The 20,358-nt window shown below is 38.0% G+C and overlaps 1 protein-coding gene across 2 annotated transcripts in view; it reads right to left on the bottom strand.

The window, feature by feature from the left end:
• LOC105468803 (remodeling and spacing factor 1) overlaps window positions 1-20,358 on the bottom strand; it is a 158,619-nt gene that overhangs the window by 98,950 nt on the left and 39,311 nt on the right. For both annotated transcript variants that reach the window (XM_071075345.1, XM_011719180.2), the window contains exon 2: window positions 8,231-8,322. In XM_071075345.1, coding sequence (XP_070931446.1) covers window positions 8,231-8,322 — 92 coding nt within the window. The remainder of the gene's footprint in view (window positions 1-8,230; window positions 8,323-20,358) is intronic.

Raw genomic sequence — 20,358 nt, forward strand, 5'->3', positions numbered from 1 at the left:
AAAAAAAATTTAAAAATTAGCCAGGTGTGGTAGCGTGAGTCTGTAGTTCCAGCTACTGGGGAAGCTGAAGTAAGTGGAAGGATCACTGAGCCCAGGGGATCAAGGCTGCAGTGAGCTGTGATTGCGCCACTGCACTCGAGACTGGGCAACAGAGGGAGATCCAGTCTTTAAAAAAAAAAAAAAAAAAAAGGAAGATAGATTCAGATTGTGCATATATCTTAAAAGCAGTAACAAGTTTACATGGTTTTACCACTCACAAAAGAACTTTCACAGATTCCATTTTTAAGTGGATGTCCAGCAAAACCACAAGATTTCTGAAAAAAGTCCAATTCATCTTTCTTTTACATTATACATAAAATTTCTTTTCAATGCAATATCCATCCATCTGTTGAGGAACACAGGTTGTTTCTACCTTCTGGCTACAGTGAATAATGCTGCAATAAACATTGGCATACAAAGATCTGTTTGAGTCCCTGCTTCGGAGTAATTATATATGTAGGAGTGGAATTGCTAGGTCATATGGCAATTCTGATGAGCTTTATGAGGAACTGCTAAACTCCTTTCCATAGCAGCTGTACCATATTACATTCTCACAAGGAATTTAGGAGAGTTCTAATTTCTCCACAAAATCACCACACTTACTTAAAAAAAAAAAAAATAGCCATCCTGTTAGGTGTAAAGTGGTATCTTACAGTTTTGAATCATATTTCCCTAAGGACAAATGATGAACTTCTTCTCATGTGTTTTTTGATCTTTGTGTATCTTCTTTGAAGAAATGTCTATTCAAAATTTTGCCAATTGGGTTGTCTTTATGTTGTTGAGTTTTAGGAGCTCCTTATATGTATCTCGAACATTAAATGCTTATCAGTTATATGATTTGCAATATGTGCAATTTGCAATATAATTTCTTCCATTCTGTAGGCTGTCTTTTCACTTTCTTCATAATGTTCTTTGATGTACAAATGTTTTAAAATTTGACAAAGTCTAACTAATCTATTTTTTATGTTGTTGCTCAGTCTTCCGGTTTTCTATATAAGAATCCATTGCCAGATCCAAGGTCATGAAGATTTCCCTTTATTTTGTTCTAAGAGTTTCATAGATTTAGCCCTTATATTTAGGTTGTTGATCCATTTTCAGTTAATTTTTCTATAAGATATGAAATAGTGTATCCATTGTATTTTGCAAGTTGTCATAGTTCAACAAAAAAGTATTTTATACTATAGGCAACAGTCAAAAGATATTTTAAAAATACCACCAACCAGGTGCAGTGGCTCACATCTGTAATCCCAACACTTTGGGAGGCCAAGGCAGGAGGATCACTTGAGCCCAGGAGTTTGAGACCACACTGGGCAAACGTGGCGAGATGCTATCTCTACAAAAAATAAAAAATATTAGCTTGGCATTGTGGCACTTGCCTGTGGTCCTAGCTACTCAAGTGCCTGGGGCAGGAGAATCACTTGAGCCCAGCAATTAGAGATTATAGTGAGCTATGATTATACCACTGCACTCCACCTTGGGTGACAAGAGTGAAACCCTATCTCTAAAATAAATACATAAACAAAATACAAATAAAAATACCACAATAAAAACTCAATAAATCTTATATACTGCATTCTTCCATCATATTCAGCTCAGTCGAAAATCAAGAAAAGTATGTCATTAATATAGTAATACTTTACAATGAATTCCTAAAACTTTTTATAGTCATGAAATTTTAAGAAAAGACTTTTTCACTTCCACATTTATCTGCTTAGTGAAAGCAACGATAAACAACTTTAAAATGCTATTTTTATGTAACTTCTTTCAAAACACACTGACATTATACTTACAGGCATTCTTTACTAAGCAAGTTCTGTGACTATGAAGGAACAGTACCTTTTCTATTTTTTTGAGATGGAGTCTCACTTTGTCACCCAGGCTGGAGTGCAGTAGTGCGATCTCAGCTCACTGCAACCTCTGCCTCCCGGGTTCAAGTGATTCTCCTGCCTCACCCTCCTGAGTAGCTGGGATTACAGGCACCCGCCACCACGCCCAGCTAATTTCTGTATTTTTAGTAGAGACAGGGTTTCACCATGTTGGCCAGGCTGGTCTTGAACTCCCGATCTCTGGTGATCTGCCTGGCTTGGCCTCCCAAAGTGCTGGGATTACAGGCATGAGCCACCACACTCAGCTGGAACAGTATATAATTGATATTTTATAACTAAAACAAATCTTGCACACTTGAAAAAAAATTCAAGAGCACTCTTGCCACAGGAGGTTTCCCAGATATTAAAGTATTTAGCGAATGCGTCTCTGTGGGAAAAATATTTAGGCATTTTAGTATTACAAAACATTACAAAACATTCATTGGACCATCTGAAGTCACATAGCAGTTCAGTAGAAAACTAGAGAAAATGCAACCTAACATTTCTACATCCACAAGTATAAATAATTTGACCCAAGTTCACACCAATTTCCAAAGGAATGCCAGCCACAGAAGAGAAGAAAACTTCTCTAAAATTACTGTCCTGTTGCTTTGGTAATTTATTATTAATATTTAAAGAATATTTGCTGGGTTCCAACTATTTGAAAGACACTATGCAGAGACTATACCTTCATGAAAAAACTTATACACCTAGTAATTAGCATTGTTCAGGTAAATGTTTTCCCCAATACAAATCCAATGTCCTTTCTGCACTACCACCTGCAATTCAGTTATGAGAATAAATCCTGGTTGCTCATACATTAGCACAGAGTAAATGGTATTCTCTAAGGAACGTTTTACAAAGTTAAATGCTTCATGTAACTTTTACAAAGAAGATGCTAAGGCAGGGCGCAGTGGCTCACGCCTGACCATCCTAGCCAACATGGTGAAACCCCGTCTCTCTACTAAAAATACAAAAATTAGCTGGGCATGGTGGCGTGTGCCTGTAATCCCAACTACTCAGGAGGCTGAGGCAGCAGAATTGCTTAAATCCGGGAGGCAGAGGTTGCAGTGAGCCAAGATTGAGCCACTGCACTCACTCCAGCCTGGTGAAAAAGCAAGACTCCGTCTCAAAAAGAAAAAAAAGAAAAAGAAAATCCTTTGCAATATATAAAGCATTAAGCATTCATGCTCTGCTATCAGACAAACCCGTGTTCAATCCTTGCTTTACCATGTGGTGTCTATGTGACCTTGGGAGTAATTTACCATTCTATGGTCCAGATTGTGGTGAGAATTAAATGGTGATGCATGTAAAAAAAAAAACCAAAGCAAGCATAGCACTGAGTTTATAATAAGCTGTCAAATATTATCTATTATCATTATTATTAAAAAGTTACAAAGAAACTGGAAACCTCATAAATTGCTATCAGTACAGTATAAATTGCTATAGTACAGCCGCTATGGAAAACAGTTTGGCAGTTCCTTAAAAAGTTAAACACAGAATTACCATATGACCCAACAATTCTACTCCTAGTTATATACAGGAGAGAAATGAAAATACATGTTCACAGAAAAACTTGTACACAAATGTCTATGGCAGCATTATTCCTAATAGACAACAGAGTAGGAAACAAGCAAATGTCCCTCAACTGATGACGGACACATAAAAGATGCTATTATCCATATAATGGATTAGTATTTGGCAATAAAAAGGAATAATATGATACATGATACAATGTACATAAACCTGGAAATCATTATACTAAGTGAAAGAAAATAGGAAAGACCACATATTTTATGATTCCATTTATAAGAAATGTCCACAGTAGGCAAATCCATACAGATGGATACAGGGGAAAAGGTGGGGATGTGATTGATACTGATTGATAATAGATACAAGGCTTCTTACTGATTGATAATAGATACAAAACTTCTTTCTTAGAAAAGTTTTGGAATTAGTGGCTATGTTTGCACAATATAGTAAATACACTAAAAACCAATGAACTGTACACTTTAAAATGGTGAATTTTATGTTACGTGAATTACATCTCAAAAAATAAAAACACAAAATACTAACAATGCAAATAAAAATTAAGAGTATTAATCTTAATTTACTTTTGAGAAATACAACAGTAAAGGAACATCCAGTTCTTGTCAAAATATAACCAAATTAACAAATGACAAAAAGTGGCCTTTATGATTTGCTAACAGATGACAATGGGTCTTTCTGAAATTGCTGTTTAGATCAAGGGCATCTATTGCCAAATGTATTCATTTTCAAGGGATTTCTAAACCTAATACTAGGTACTTTACTTTCAAGGTACAAATGAATATGGTCATTTCCTGTTGAGGGGTAGAAAAACACCCCAGAAAATACACATTAGGTTATTTTCTTTCTTTCTTTTTTCTTTTCTTTTTTTTTTTTGAAACGGAGTCTCACTCTGTCACCAGAGTGGAGTGCAGGGCTGTGATCTTGGCTCACTGCAACCTCCGTCTCCTCGGTTCAAGCGATTCTCCTGCCTCAGCCTCCTGAGTAGCTGGGATTACAGGTGTGCACCACCATGCCCAGCTAATTTTTTGTATTTTTAGTAGAGACGGGGTTTCATCATGTTGGCCAGGATGGTCTCAATCTCCTAACCTTGTGATCCACCTGCCTTGGCCTCCCAAAGTGCTGGGATTACAGGCGTGAGCCACCATGCCTGGCCACATTAGGTTATTTTCTACTTAATGACATCATCTTTCAAGTATTGAGCCCCCCAAAATACTTTCTGTGTATTCTAAGACACATATTTGCTTTCATTTTTTAACATTTCTTTGAAACACTTACTATATTTGATGTTATAGTATTTTTTTTTAAAACAACTCCTATTAGAAATTATTCTGAGGCTAAAAGAAATCAAGTGCGATTTCTTTTAAGGGATAACTTATGAAAAATCGGTTATCCCACTAGTTTTAAAGGTCTTCACATGGTTGTCTTCAGGAAAGAGGCAGGGCAGAAGGAAGTAGAGGTGCGGGTACTAAACTTGCGAAGGCATGTGAAGGCAAATTGTTATTTAGCATACTGGTATTCATTATCCATGGTCAAGGTGTCTGAAATTGCTCATCAATCAATCATTAACAATCACAGAAAACAGGGGAATTTCATGGAAGCATAAGGGAAGCGTAAGGGTTCACTGGCAGAGAAATTTCTTTATGACTTGCCAAGTAAAAGGAATGTGAAGAATAAGGCCAAGGCCCATCCAACTAAGCAAGAGTTAACAGGTCCTAGCAGAACTGCTAGTTTAAATTTCCATTCAATGATTTTTTTTTTTTTTTTTTTTTTTGAGACAGGGCCTCACTCTGTTGCCCAGGTTGGAGTGCAGTGGCACAATCTTGGCTCACTGCAGCCTCGACCTCCTGGGCTAGCTGAAGCAATCCTTACACCTCAGCCTCTTGCACAGCTGGGACTACAGACTTGCACCACCACATCCAGCTATTTTTTGTATTATTTTCTTTCTTTTTTTTTTTTTTTTTTTTTGTAGAGACGGGGTTTTGCCATGTTGCCCAGGCTGGTCTTGAATTCCTGAGCTTAAGCAATCTACCTGCCTCAGCCTCCCAAAGTGCTAGGATTATACATGTGAGTCACTGTGCCTGGCTGGGTTTCTTTATTTTTAGAAGGGTAATTGCACTGTAAAAGTAAAAAGTCATCTGCCTAGATTTTTGAGTTCCTGTCTACTACGGATGAATGTATGTTAGCAAACGCAAGATACAGCACAATAACAAATGAATGCCCTTGGTTAAGCTCAGTTCCTAGACACCACTCTCTCTCTATCAATTATCAAAAGTTGTTGATTTTACCTTCCAAATAGCTCTTACATCCACCCCCTCCTTTCCATCCCTAGTGCCAAAACCCTAATTCAGGTCTCCTTATTGCTCAGTTGGATTATCACAGTAACCTCCTGAACACATGATTGTTAGGCCTCCACTCACTGTCATTTTCTCTAGGTACTTTGTATTACAGTAGGGCTAAGCTACTGGTTATTTCCTAATAAAATTTCTGCTCATTCTATAGGTCTTAGTTCAGCTGTCTTCGGGAATTACTAACAGGAGTTGACAAATACATGCCAATGCTGACTGATTTGTATAATAATGTAGTCTGCTAAGTCTAGGCTTAGCAGGAAAGGCTTAGGTTGGTAATGTCTGCTATGAGCAAAGCAACAAGGCCTAGCAGATGCCAGATACTTGCTCTGGATTTAAACAGATTTTTATATTAATTATATTCCATTTACTTCAAAAGGAAAAGAAACAGCTTTCAGTAACACATATGTACAATGATGCCACAAGGAGAAAGATGAGACAGCCATAAGAGCCATGTAATGGAAGGTAAAAATTCCATCAGAAAACTAGCTAATGATTATAACTAAGAAATAAATATAACAAAGTTAAGCTTACTGGCAGTCAAGGGAAAGAAAACTAAAATTGTCTCAGTGATTAATTGATCCATCTAATACTGATGCATAAAAGATTAAAAGAGGCCCGGCGCGTTGGCTCACGTCTGTAATCCCAGCACTTTGGGAGGCCGAGGCAGGTGGATCACCTGAGGTCGGGAGTTCAAGACCAGCCTGACCAACATGGAGAAACCCCGTCTCTACTAAAAATACAAAATTAGCCAGGCATGGTGGCGCATGCCTGTAATCCCCGCTACTCGGGAGGCTGAGGCAGGGGAATCACCTGAACCCGGGAGGCGGAGGTTGCGGTGAGCCGAGATCGCACCATTGCACTCCAGCCTGGGCAAAAAGAGCGAAACTCCATCTCAAAAAAAAAAAAAAAAAAAATGATTAAAAGAAGCCGCCGGGATGGTGGCTTACACCTGTAATCCCAGCACTTTGGGAGGCCAAGGTGGGCGGATCACGAGGTCAGGGGCTCGAGACCAGCCTGGCCAATATGGTGCAACCCTGACTCTACTAATAATACCAAAAAAAACTAGACAGGCGTGGTGGCGCACGCCTGTAGTCCTAGCTACTCAGGAGGGTGAGGCAGGAGAATTGCTTGAACCCGGGAGGCGGAGGTTGCAGTGAGCCGAGACAGTGCCACTGCACTCTAGCCTGGGTGACAGAGTGAGACGATGTCTTTAAAAAAAAAAAAAAAAAAGATTAAAAGAAGCCTTCAAGAAAATTACAATATACAAGAAAGACAAATGTGAGGAACATTTCATCAGTGATATTTTAAAGCACCGGATTCACCAAGTCCTGGATTTGAATGCTGGCTCTGTCATTTTTAGCAATGTGAGACCAGTCAAGTTACTGTATTTAGTTTCTCAAAATCAATTTCCTTGTGAGTAAAATGAGGATAATCAGTATTTTAAAGTTGAGATAATGCAAAGAAAGCCCTAAACATCACCTGGTACATAATGAACATTCAATATAAAACCATATGACAGTTTGTAAAACAGGGTTAAACAAATCCATGAAGGAACATCTTCCTGATAGAAGGACTCAAGGAGACAGTACTACTTGAGCTGAGACCTAAAGGACAAATAAGTTCGCTAGGAAAACAAACTGATGGGAAGGTATTCCAGGCAGAAGATACCATATATGCAAAAATGCTGAGGAACAAAAAAGATGGCACGTTTCTGCATCAGTGGTCCTCAACCTTTTTGGCACCAGGGACCAGTTTTGCGGAAGATAATTTTTCCACAGACTGGGGGTGGTGTGTGGGAGGGAGATGGCTTTGGGATGATTCAAATACATTACATTTGAATCAACTAGATGTTCCCCATCTGGAAGTGATGGGAAATAGTGACAGATCATCAGGCAGTAGATTCTCATAAGGAATGCACAACCTAGATCCTTCGCATGCGCAGTTCACAATAGGGTTCGCACTCCTACGAGAATCTATGCTGCAGCTGATCTCACAGGAAGCAGAGCTCAGATGGTAAGGAGAGAAATGGGGAGGACCACTATTGGTCTGTGGCCCAGAGGTTGGGGACCCCTGTTCTATATAATAGAGTCTAGGGGAATCACTAAATAAGTCTATGCATACTATGTGAACTAAATGACAACATCCCTGAGCCTTATCAGTTTCTTATTTGATGTGATCAGGGTGATTGTAAGAATTAAACGAGAAAAGACATGAAAAGTCCTGAGCACAGTGTTAGGCACAAAAGAGATATATTACTACTAAGCAGTAGGAAAAGAGGAGAATCATATACTTGTAGTCACGTGGATTTTGGAGCCATAGTCTTACTTTTAGTAAACTAATTAAAAATTATGTGTATTATAAAACATATCAATTTATGCTACAGTAGTATTTCAGTAATAGAGCAGGAAATTTACGAATACTAGTTACCTTGATCAAATATTTTTCCCATCTGTCTGCAGTAACAGATTTGCCAATCTTCCTCATCAGCTTCAAATGGAGCTCCACCAATTCTTTCGGTACTTAAAAGAAAAAAAAATATTGTTAGCCAACAAAATAAAACATTTGTAAACATTTAAGATTATAAAAAAAATAACCTTCCCCAACCCTGGATACTTTCTCAAAACAGACAGTGTTGATACTACCTAACTTTTAGACCTATGAATCAAAAAAGCCTAAACTACAGCAAGAAATGACCAAAAACCATTTTCTTAAAGATAAGCAGGAATATTCACATTTTCTTTCAAAACACCATCAAATAAGAGTAAAACCTAATATAAACTATGAACTTTGGTGATAATTATATGTCAATGTAGATTCATCAGTTATAAGAAATGTACCACTATTGTGGGAGTCAACAGTAGAGAAACTGTACGTGTGTGGGGACAGGGATATATGGGAACTCTCCACACTTGCTGCTTAATTTTTCTGTGAACCTAAAATCGCTCTTAAAAAAATAGTTTGTTAAAAAAAAATACCATCAAGTAAAAGCACTTAACTATACAACTAAAGTTTGTATTCTGTTTATCTGCAATAACAAATATTTGGTTCCCCTGCTGAGATTTCAAAGACATACACTCATAGCATTAAAAGCAATCAAGAAATATGAATTCCAAGTTGATAGATATGTCAGAAATTAAACTAACGGTTTCCAAACTGCTTTGGAAAACTCTTCCAATCTATCCCTTGTCTGATGTGTTAAACTTCTCTGTAGCCTTTCTAGGAATCTTTGCTTGACAAGCTTCATTGACAAAAAAATGACTTACCTTGCATAGCACTTAGTTCTGTTTTCTGGATAGTTCTAATTACTAGAAAGCTACCCTTACTCTCAAAATCTGCCCTATGACAACTTCCTCTCCTAATTCTGGCTCTTACTCTCTAGTCTCAAAGACAGTACTTTTAATCCCTCTTCTGTTGGAACCTTCAAATATTTGAGGACTGCTGTTATCTTCCCTCAGATTCTCTGCTTTGACTGTAAACAATCAGAGGTCCTCTAAATATTATTTAGGCATGGTCTGATTGTATTTAATTATATTAATTAGACCAGAGGGACACATATGGCTGTCAAAAGAAGCATTTCTCTTTTTTATTTTGAAACGGTATCTCACTCTTTTTGCCCAGGCTGGAGTACAGTGGCACAATCTTGGCTCACTGCAATCTCCGCCTCCTGGGTTCAAGCGATTCTCCTGTCTCAACCTCCCAAGTAGCTGGAATTATAGGTGCCCACCACTACTCCTGGCTAGTTTTTGTATTTTTAGTAGAGACGGGGTTTCACCATGTTGGCCAGGCTTGTCTGGAACTCTTGATCTCAGGTGATCTGCCCGCCTTGGCCTCCCGAAATGCTGGGATTACAGGCATGAGCCACTGCACCAGGTCAAAAATGACCATTTCTCAAATCCCAAATACCACTAGTAACCTTAGAGAAATTACAGTATACTACCTAAGAAGATCCCATACTCAAATATATTGGCAAAATGTTGGATCAAAAAACAAAAAAGTTTTTCTTTTTTTTTAAACCACAGGACTGTTGTCTTTATCATACGCCCTTTGTGCATTGCGAATATCCAAAATAGGTACACAATCTGCAGCATTCTCTAACATATTTGATCCACCATCTTGTAGGATACAAACACTCTGAGGGACAGGTTGGGAAATGATGACCTAATATTTTTCAGTCATTCTTTCCTTCCCTACTAAAGTTCCTTCTAAATTTGAAACACTTTGAAATATAAAAACATTCACCCATTCAACTAATTTCAATGGGTGAACTATTAGTAAGAAAGAAACAGTCCCTCTCTCCTTAATGAGCCTACTTGAGTGAATCTTCATAGCAGGTAGAGTGGTGGGTTGGGGGTGGGAGTGGGGAGCATTCACAACAAGTAAACAGACAAATCTACTAAGATGTGAAGTATGGGGTTAAGGGTGGAATGGAGAAAAGGAGGGAAAGGGCATTGCTTGCACAAAAATAACAGATGCAAATAGCTAAAAACCCAAAAAGAACATGGAACTGGAGGAATGGACATAGATAGTTACAGCCTAATGAGGCCGGGCTCAGAAGTTTAGATTTTATGTAAAAGTTTAAGCAGGAAAGTCTGCTGCATTTTAGAAGACCTTAATGACTGAATTGGAGGAAGACAGATTTTTAAATATTAATAAAATAAGTTTTTATTTGCTTTTTTGTTTTAGGAGGTGGGGTACAGGGCCGAAGCTAGATATAAATTCAGGAAAACCTCAATCCAGAAGATAGGAGTAGCCTAAACTAAGGTAGAGGTGGTACAGAGAGAAGTGGACAGATCTGAGAAATGTTTAGGAAACAAAATTATTAAAACTTAGTGATTGACTGGTTGTGCAGTGATAAAAGATCTGGGCTGGATTCTCAGCTGCCCCACCTATATAAGGAGACAATGGTTCTGGTCGAGTCCTTTAAACAATGAAGCTCAATTTCTCCATTAAAAAAGGCTGTGTTGGTTACCTCACAGAATTTTGAAACTGTATAGCATTGTATAAATATAAAACACGTTTATTTCTGTTGTGTTTTAAAACCAAGGTTACCTTCTTCAATTTCTCCTTTTCCCCAAACACAGAAGTCTTGAGGGTTCTCCCTTCCTATACATCTTAAACTTGCCTCCTATTTCCTTCTTTCCCTAGGACATTACTATACCTTCTCGTGTCAGAAAAACAGCTATGGACAGTCTCCTGCAATCAAACCAATTTTCCAAAAAGACTGCTTTCATATTACTTCCCAGTTGGTAAGTATTTTTTATGGCTCCTAAATACCTACATAAACCCAGCCAGATTTCTTACCCTAGCTTCAGAGCCCCAATATTCAGTCTCATCCTAACTGCAATCCTTCTCTCTTACTTCTTGCACTAATATCCTCGATTTGAATCATTTTGCCAGTTAATGGTCCACTAAACATACTCAGCCCATTACCTATGTGGGCTTTATTAAAGAGTTATTTATTGTTTTCTGCCCACTTGAATCATATTTATCTTTCAATGTCTAGGCAATACAAGTCCCAAAAGTCTCTGTGAGAGATTTCTAGTACCAGCCACCTCTTTGTCCCTGGAATGCCCACTGTATTCATACTGTCTGTGTCACTCATTTAGCAGTTGGCTAAAACCTTTGCACCAGTGTTTTACGCACGTCCCCCACCAGTGTTCTATGCTACATAGAATCATGAAAGATTTTGATACTATTGGTATTATTTTTTAAAAGCCACTACAAGACAAAAATAAAAGTGAATAAACATGTTTTCAGCCCACTTTACAAATCTACTCATTGTTGATTTAGGCATGTACAAATAGATTATATATTACTTGATTTATTAGAGTACTGGCTCTTCTACAGTCAGCACTATGCAACAGAAATGTAAGATGAGTCATATAATTTCAAATTTTCTAGTAAAATATTATAAAAAGTAAAAAGAGATTAAAATTAATTTTAATAATATATTTTATTTAATGCCCTATATCCAAAGTTATGTCAACATATAATCAACCTTTTTTTTTTTTTTTTGAGACGGAGTCTTGCTCTGTCACCCAGGCTGGAGTGCAGTGGTGTGATCTTGGCTCACTGCAACCTCCGCCTCCCAGGTTCAAGTGATTCTTCTGCCTCAACCTCCTGAATAGCTGGGATTACAGGCATGCGCCACCACGCCTGGCTAATTTTTGTATTTTCAGTAGAGACGGGGTTTCACCATGTTGGTCAGGTTGTTCTCGAACTCCTGACCTCATGATCTGCTACCTCGGCCTCCCAAAGTGCTGAGATTACAGGTGTGAGCCACCGCGCCCAGCCAATCACTATTTTTAAAGTATTACTTTCTTTTGTACTAAGCAAAAGATTTTACTTTTCGGACTATTTAAAATACACTGTGCATTTCACACTGACAGCACATCTCAATTCAAACTAGCTATATTTCAAGTCCTCAAGAGCCACATGTGGCTAGAGGCTACTGTACTGGATAGTACTGCATAGTGTAGACCTAGTATGCTTAAAATTAAAATTTATAACCCACTAAACATACCAATTGAATGAATATTTTGTTACAAATAGAACTGATACGCTGATAATCTTTAAGCGCACTAGTATAATCTGTCAATTGATAAGAAACAGGCTACAGGAAAACCAATCAACATTATAGTTTATTAAACATTAAAACCACCATACTTTTTATGCTTTAAAACGGCACTGTCTATTCAATAGATTGCTCCAGGATGATTGAAATGTTCTGTATCTGCACTTTTCAGTGCAGTAGCCATTAGCCACATGTGTCGAGAAGTTGAAATGTGGCTAATAAAACTAAAGAATTCAATTATTAATTTTATTTATTTTTAATTATCTTAAATTTTAATAAACACGTAGTAAGTTGCTATGGCTTTGGACAGCTGTAAAGTATCAATCATATATATACATTTTTTGAGATGGAGTCTCGCTCCGTTGCCCAGGCTGGAGTGCAGTGGTGCGATCTCAGCTCACTACAACCTCCACCTCCTGGGTTCAAATGATTCTCCTGCCTCAGCCTCCCAAGTAGCTGGGACTACAGGCACATGCCACCACACTTTGGCCTCCCAAAATGCTGGGATTACAGGTGTGAGCCACTGCGCCCAGCCATCAATCATATTTTTTAAATACACGATCCTTTTCTGAAACACTGACAAGCTCTAAATTCATTTATCGCCTGTAAGATTTCTAAAATAGTTTCATTTCCAGAAGATAATTATGAACTTCCTTCCAAAGATTTACTTATTAACTACTTTCCATCAATCCAAAAAACAGTAGTATTTGTCCCAATTAAACTGAAATTCCTCTACCTTTTCACATGATAAATTTCATAAAGTAACTTTTAACAAACCCTCTTCTTTCACAGGGCCTCAGGAGGTGAAAGATTCTGAAGGAGAAAGAAACAGGGGCTACGTGAATTCACAAAGGGTTGTCAATATGATGTAGGTATGAAGTAGCAGAAAAGTGGTAGAATCCCAGATTACATTACTGATCCAATTACTCGAAGATGTTTTATATTTTGACATTTTTCTAAGCATCTTTCTAGCACCATGTCTTAAAAATGTCACCGCTCCTGCAATTCTATTGTGTTACTTATAATTTTACTTTTTTGAATGGTAGAAATGTACAGCACGTCATAATGGCTAAAGACATAATTCTTATCATTCTTCAATAAAGTCTTCTACTTAAATTTAGTTTAAGCTTATAAGCAGAAATACAGTTATGAAAACAGTTGACTTTAGGCCATTGATAAAAAACACTGATTTCAGATACAGTGATTCAAAGACAAGCTTACAATAAGCTTTTACTTACTGCCTAGTTTTTAGAAACTCTGTTGGGGGAGCATAGTTTTAGAATAATGAGACTGATCCCACAGGCCACTTGATCCTCGAAATCACTGTCATGTATTCATATACCTTATCTTCGAAGAGTTCACTTAATCAATCATCCTAGTTTTCTGAAAAGCAAAGAAACAGCTCAAGACTATGAACTGTAACTTAGACGATCATCTAAAAAGGTATAGTACAGAAAGGCTGGGTTGCAGTGGCTCACACCTGTAATCCCAGCCTTTGGGAGGCCGAGGTGGGCAGATCACGAGGTCAGCAGATTGAGACCATCCTGGCTAACATGGTGAAACCGCGTCTCTACTAAAAATACAAAAAATTACCCGGTGTGGTGGCGTGCACCTGTAGTCCCAGCTACTCGGGAGGCTGAGAATTGCTTGAACCTGGGAGGCGGAGGTTACAGTAAGCCCAGATTGTGCCGCTGCACTCCAGCCTGGGTGACAGAGTCAGACTCCGTCTCAAAAAACAAAACAAAACAAAACAGAAATATAGTACAGAGATTCCAGCTAAGTATAAGCTCACCTCATTACCATTGCAGGAAAAAATAAATCTGAGAATAACTGTTATACAGGCAGATAAACCAAGGGGTATCTGCTGCTCCAGTTTAGATTTCTGAGTTCTATTGAGAATCATACTGTTGTTCCCATATACATAAACACACCAAACATGGCTCAGATTATTTCAGAACCAAAAACTAGAAAATTTTATCTGCTACAAAGAAAGTCATCAGCATACTACAAATATCAGCATGGCTTGAGGTGGTGATCAGACCAGCAATTCAGAAAGAAGAACAGTATTAAGAGAAATGAAACCCTGTAAAACTGCAGCACCCTGTGAAACCACCTTTCCTGAAGAAGAATTCCTTAAAGAGAGGCACGGCCTCTATAAAATGAAGTGAATAACCCACACAGCAGTCAGTCTTTAAAGGGATACTCTTTGCTTATACTTACAACCACCATCCTGGTAGAGGGAATTTGTGGTACTTGAGGCAATGGCTTTCAGTACCGATGTCTCCAGCTCCAATCAGATGACCCCATTTCCCTCTTTCTATTCTTTCTAACTCAATTTAATGATCATAGAGAGGAGTTGGGGGGAAGAAGGAAAGGGACAGAAAGAGTCAAAACAAATTTAAAAAGAGTGATGTGACAGTACTTAAGGGGGAAGGAGGGATTTTTTTCCCCAAACTAATTTCTTTCCCCAGTAATTTCAATCTAGTGAAAAGTTCAAAGACTAGTACACTCTTTACCTAGATGCACCACTTGTTAACATTTTTGCGACTGAAAGGGAAACATATGACACACAGTCAAAACCATCAGGAAATGCCTCTTTAATAAAGATGACACCATAAAGATAAGAAACAGCCAACCAATCCAAGGAAGAAGGGAGCATGCCAGGAAAAAGGAATGCAGGTGTAAAAGTCCTGAGGAGGCCAACAGCTTCTTCCAATGTGGCTAGAAAAAGAAAAGGATACAAGATGCTGCTAGAGAAGGGAACAAAGGCCACGTCTTTGAGCTATGTAAAAAGTTTAGATTTTATTCTAAGGGTAATGAGAACCCACAGGAGGAATGCAGGAAAGTGTCATGATTTAAGTTCTTAAAAGATCACTCTCTTAAATCCAGGGTCTGTTTGACAGGGGGCAGGAAGCAGGGGTAGATGGAGTTACTGAAGAAACAAAACTGTACTAATGCTGAGTGACGGGCACATGAAAGTACATTATAAAACTTACTACTTTTATATATTTCATATTTTTCATAATTTAAAAATGTCCATAGGATAGAAAGATTACTTGGCTGCACTGTGAGGAACAAATTGGAGAGGGTATAAATATGACTAATTAGGAAGACATCGCAATACTTCAGACCGGATAATGATGGCTTGGACTAAGGCTGTGGCGCAGAGATGTAGGAAAGTACCCTGAAGGAAAATTGCAAAAATTTACAACTTTTCTAAGATTTTAAAACATTTTCTAAGAAGCACCTTTGCCAATCTTAATCCAAATAAGTGACTGCTTTATGTGTCCTGTACGATGATCCCTATTAGTTTATTCATTCTGAAAAGCAGAAATCATGACTTTTAGTTTAATCACACTCATATTCAGAAAGGCAATATGTACACACAGACATTTAATAATCAAGTCAAATAAATGTATTTGTACCACATTTTGTTTCTGACACTTTTTTTTTTTTTTTTTTGAGACAGGGTCTTACTCTGTCACTCAGGCTGGATTGCAGTGGCACAATCCTGGCTCACTGCAGCCTCGATCTCCTGGACTCAACTGATCCTTCTACCTCAGCCTCCTGAGTAGTTGAGATTGTAAGCAGGCACCACCATACACGGCTAGTTTTTGTATTTTTTTTTTTGTACAGACAGGGTCCCACTATGTTGGCCAGGCTGGTCTCAAACTCCTGGGCTCAAGCGATCTGCCCATCTCGGCCTCCCAAAGTGCTGGGATTACACCTGTAAGCTACCATGCTTGGCCAGTTTCTCATACTCTTCATCATTTCAAAGGTCACATATCATTTAAAAACCTGCACTTAATATAACAACTATGACATTACTAAAAACTACGTTATATGTATATTACAAAAGCACTAGAAAGTCAGGAGAGGGGGTGCAAACACTGAATGTGTCGTTCATAATTGAAGGAATTACACAAGATGATATAAAGTCCTCCAGCTCTAATATTCAATGTCTATGTCTAGGTATTGAGGTATTTATTTATTTGCCTTATAACAAGGCAACAGGTGATAATACCATCTTAGAATTTTGGAACTGGAAGCAATGATCTAATTGACACTCTTTGACAGACTGGAAAACTTAGACCTGAGATGTGACAAGACTTGCCCAAGATGAAAAAAAAAAAAAAAAAGGCCAGGAAGAACCCAGACTTCTAGCCTTCTATTCCAGGGCTCTTTCCGATGTTTCTCCAAGTATCAAATGGATGAAGAAATAGTTCACAAGACCTAACTTATGAATCAAACCACTCTTTCTGCACAGCTTTGTATCTGGTTTTTGATATTCGGTTGTTCCTGTCTATGCACCTTGAGGCATTATCCATTTCTAAAACATAACCCTGTCAAACAGTTACTGTGGAAACAGAAAAATTATTAATACTCCTTCCAATCCATTCTCCCTTTCTTAAAAAACAGCACTATTGAGATGGAATGCACACACCATACAACTCATCCACTTAAAGTGTACCATCCAATGGCTTTTAGTATATTACCTTATTTATTTAACAGTGGTAAAATATATTTACTATGAAATTTGCTATTTTAATCATTTTTTTAGTGTACAATCAGTGGCACCAATTACATGCCCAGCATTGCACAACCATCACACTATTTCCCAATCTATTCTTACAGTCAAATTTTGAAGCAGCCATTCTACTTCCAAACTGATTTTGGAAAATTTTAAATACAAAAAGCAGAGTCTGCTAAAGTATATATGCTCAATGGGGACAAACGCTCGTTCTTGGAGGAAAAAAATCTAAATCTGGTCCTCTAAATCTTACTTAACCTTACCTGTCAAAATCTTATTCCTTTATATTTAATGTCTCTTGCTAGAGAAAAATTAATTTAAAATTAAACTACACTTTTCTCTTCAGTGGTGTAATATTTTTTAAAAATTCAAAAGCAAGTGTTGTTGCTCAAAATGTAATATGCTATCATAGACAATGCCCAACCTACAAAGTGGCTCTATCTCACTGAAACCCACACAAAACTTTAAACCGCCCAGTTACCCCTCAAAAACTAATTTTATCAATAATGTTTACTACAATAGGTAAAATTATCTTGTAATTTTAATATTTAAAGCAGAAAAGGCAGGTACACTAGCTAAAAAAGTGTCTTAAATTTATCCCAAATGCTGATAATTAAGAGAAAACAAATACTTAGATTTCTGGCTAAGATCAAGTGTAATATCGGTTCTTATCAGTGTAATATCGACAACAACAACAAAAAATACAGAACACATGAACTAAGTAAAACCAGGAAAGGAAAAGAGAAAGAAAATAAAGGTAAGCTCTTTAACTTCATATAGTCCTAATTATCTTTAAGTCTCAAGTCCTAATGATCTATCTTCTATCTCCTCTTCCTTTTCTCTCATCCTTAGATGTAAGCTCCATGAGCACATCCACCTGCCTTTTTCATCACTGTATTCCCAGCACCAAGCACAGTTCCTACTTAATGGTAGACACTCAACTATTTGATGAACTGGAACAGGGACAAGAAAATAAAAAGAGAAGGAAAGCAACAGGGAGAGGGGAGTAAGCAAAGTAAAATATTTCTGCAGACAGCTAGAAAAGAGAGTTCCAGGCTGGGCACGGTGGCTCACGCCTGTAATCCCAGCACTTTGGGAGGCTACAGCGGGCAGATCGCGAGGTCAGGAGGTCGAGACTAGCCTGGCCAATATGGTGAAACCCGGTCTCTACTAAAAAATACAAAAATTAGCCGGTCATGGTGGTGTGCACCTGTAGTCCCAGCTACTCGGGAGGCTGAGGCAGGAAAATCGCTTGAACCCGGGAGGTGGAGGTTGCAGTGAGCTGAGATCGCGCCACTGCACTCCAGCCTGGCCATAGAGCGAGACTCTGTCTCAAAATAATAATAATAATAATAACAATAATAATAATAATAATAATAGTAAATAAATAACAAAATAAAATAAAGAAAGAAAGAAAAGAGAGTTCCCAGGCCAGGTGCTGCAGTGGCTCACACCTGGCAGATCAGCTTTCTCATGTAACTGGGACCATAAGCATGTCCCACCATGCCTGGCTAATTTTTAAATTTTTCTGTAGAGTTCAGGTTTCCTTACTATAGCCCAGGCTGGTCTTGATCTCCTGGGCTCAAGTTATCCTCCGGGCTCAGCCTCCCGAAGCGCTGGGATTAACAGGTGTGAGTCACTGTGCGCAGCTCCCCTACACCCCTCAAAAAAGACGCCGGGCATGCTAACACGTACTTGTAGTCCTTAGCTACTTGGGATGCTGAGGGAGGAGGACTGCTTGAGCCTAGGACTTCAAGGCTATAGTGAGCTATGATTGCACCAACTGCGCTTCAGCCTAGGTGCCAAAGTGAGACACTGCACCATTAAAAACAAACAAACAAAAACGGGGAAAATACCTTCAACAGCATATTAAAAGATTCCTTTATGATTCAAAACCATAATTTTAGGTGTTACAAAATCAGTAGATGTTTCTTTTATAGACAATTCTACAGAACTATAAACTTATAAGAACTCCATTTCTTGGTGAAATTTATATTCTGTCTTTACTCCTTGCTAATTAGTGATCAGCTCATATCTTTTTTTCAGTTAACATTCATTTGACAAGCAGAGGTACCTAGATGGTAGCATACTATGTCATCTTATAATTTCCTGACATTTTATCATAAAGCAGAATGAAATGAGCTCATTATAGTTTCTAGTTATTTCAATAAATTAGAAAATGTATATGAATGCACTTTATATATCATAAAGCAATACCCAAGCCAAAGTTATCATTATTCACCAGCAGATGGTGATCATGTCTTACTTAAAGAAAAATTCTGACACCTTATTCAGGGGCAAGCCAGCCAACTGCTAAAAATGATCAATAAGCAAACTAGAGTATCTGAATAAAATGCTGGTGATTTTTAAGTAAAATCAAATGGAACATCAGCAAACACAAGCAATAAAAAACAGGTTTAGAAGTCTGAAGACTTCTAAAGGAACCGTTTTCTCTATGTGAACATTTGCAAACTGGTAATTAAAGATAACAATGAATGTGTTTCTGGCAATCCTATATAGATTATTAAACCACTCATTCCACACTGAACTTCTTGAACTACAGCCAGAAAAACTTCTACCCAGCAAAATGGTGACACTAAACCATTTAGAAAAAAACACAAGGACAGACTAGTACTAGGTGATGACCTCATCACCTCACTTAAACGATTATAAATAAATGAATGAGATGTTTTTTCTTCTCCAATGGAAGAAAAGCAAATTCTAGATATCATTATTTCATCCATAAATACTTCAGTGTGCATCTCTAAAAGATAAAATTGCCATAATACCATTATTATCTCTTTGAAAATAATCATAATACCATTATGATATTAACCATAATTATTTTAAAATAACGAATCATTATTACCACATTTTCAAAATTAGTAATCCCCACCAGGCGCGGTGGCTCACGCCTGTAATCCCAGCACTTTGGGAGGCCGCAGCAGGTAGATCACTTGAGGTCAGGAGTTCAAGACTAGCCTGGCCAACATGGTGAAACCCTGTCTCTACTAAAAATACAAGAAATTAGCCAGGCATGGTGGTAGGCACCTGTAGTCCCAGCTACTTGGGAGGCTGAGGAAGGAGAATCGCTTGAACCTGGGAGGTGGAGGTTGTGGTGAGCCGATATCGCATCATTGCACTCCAGCCTGGGCAACAAGAGCGAAACTCCATCTCTAAATAAATAAATAAAGTAATATTTCCTTCTAAAGGTTCAGGAAAGCTGAGATCTTAATGACATTTTTAAAAGAGTTCCACCAAAAGTACTGAGTTGTGCTGGGTGAGGTGGCACACACCTGTAATCCTAGCTACTTGAGAGACTGAGGCAGGAGGATTGCATAAACCCAGGAGTTCAAGACCAGTCTGGGCAACATAGCAAGACCCTGTCTCAAAAACAAACAAACAAAAGAACAAACAAGCAAACAAAATTATTCAATTGTATTGAAAAAT

Source organism: Macaca nemestrina, chromosome 12 (assembly GCF_043159975.1).
Source record: "Macaca nemestrina isolate mMacNem1 chromosome 12, mMacNem.hap1, whole genome shotgun sequence".
NCBI lineage: Eukaryota > Metazoa > Chordata > Mammalia > Primates > Cercopithecidae > Macaca > Macaca nemestrina.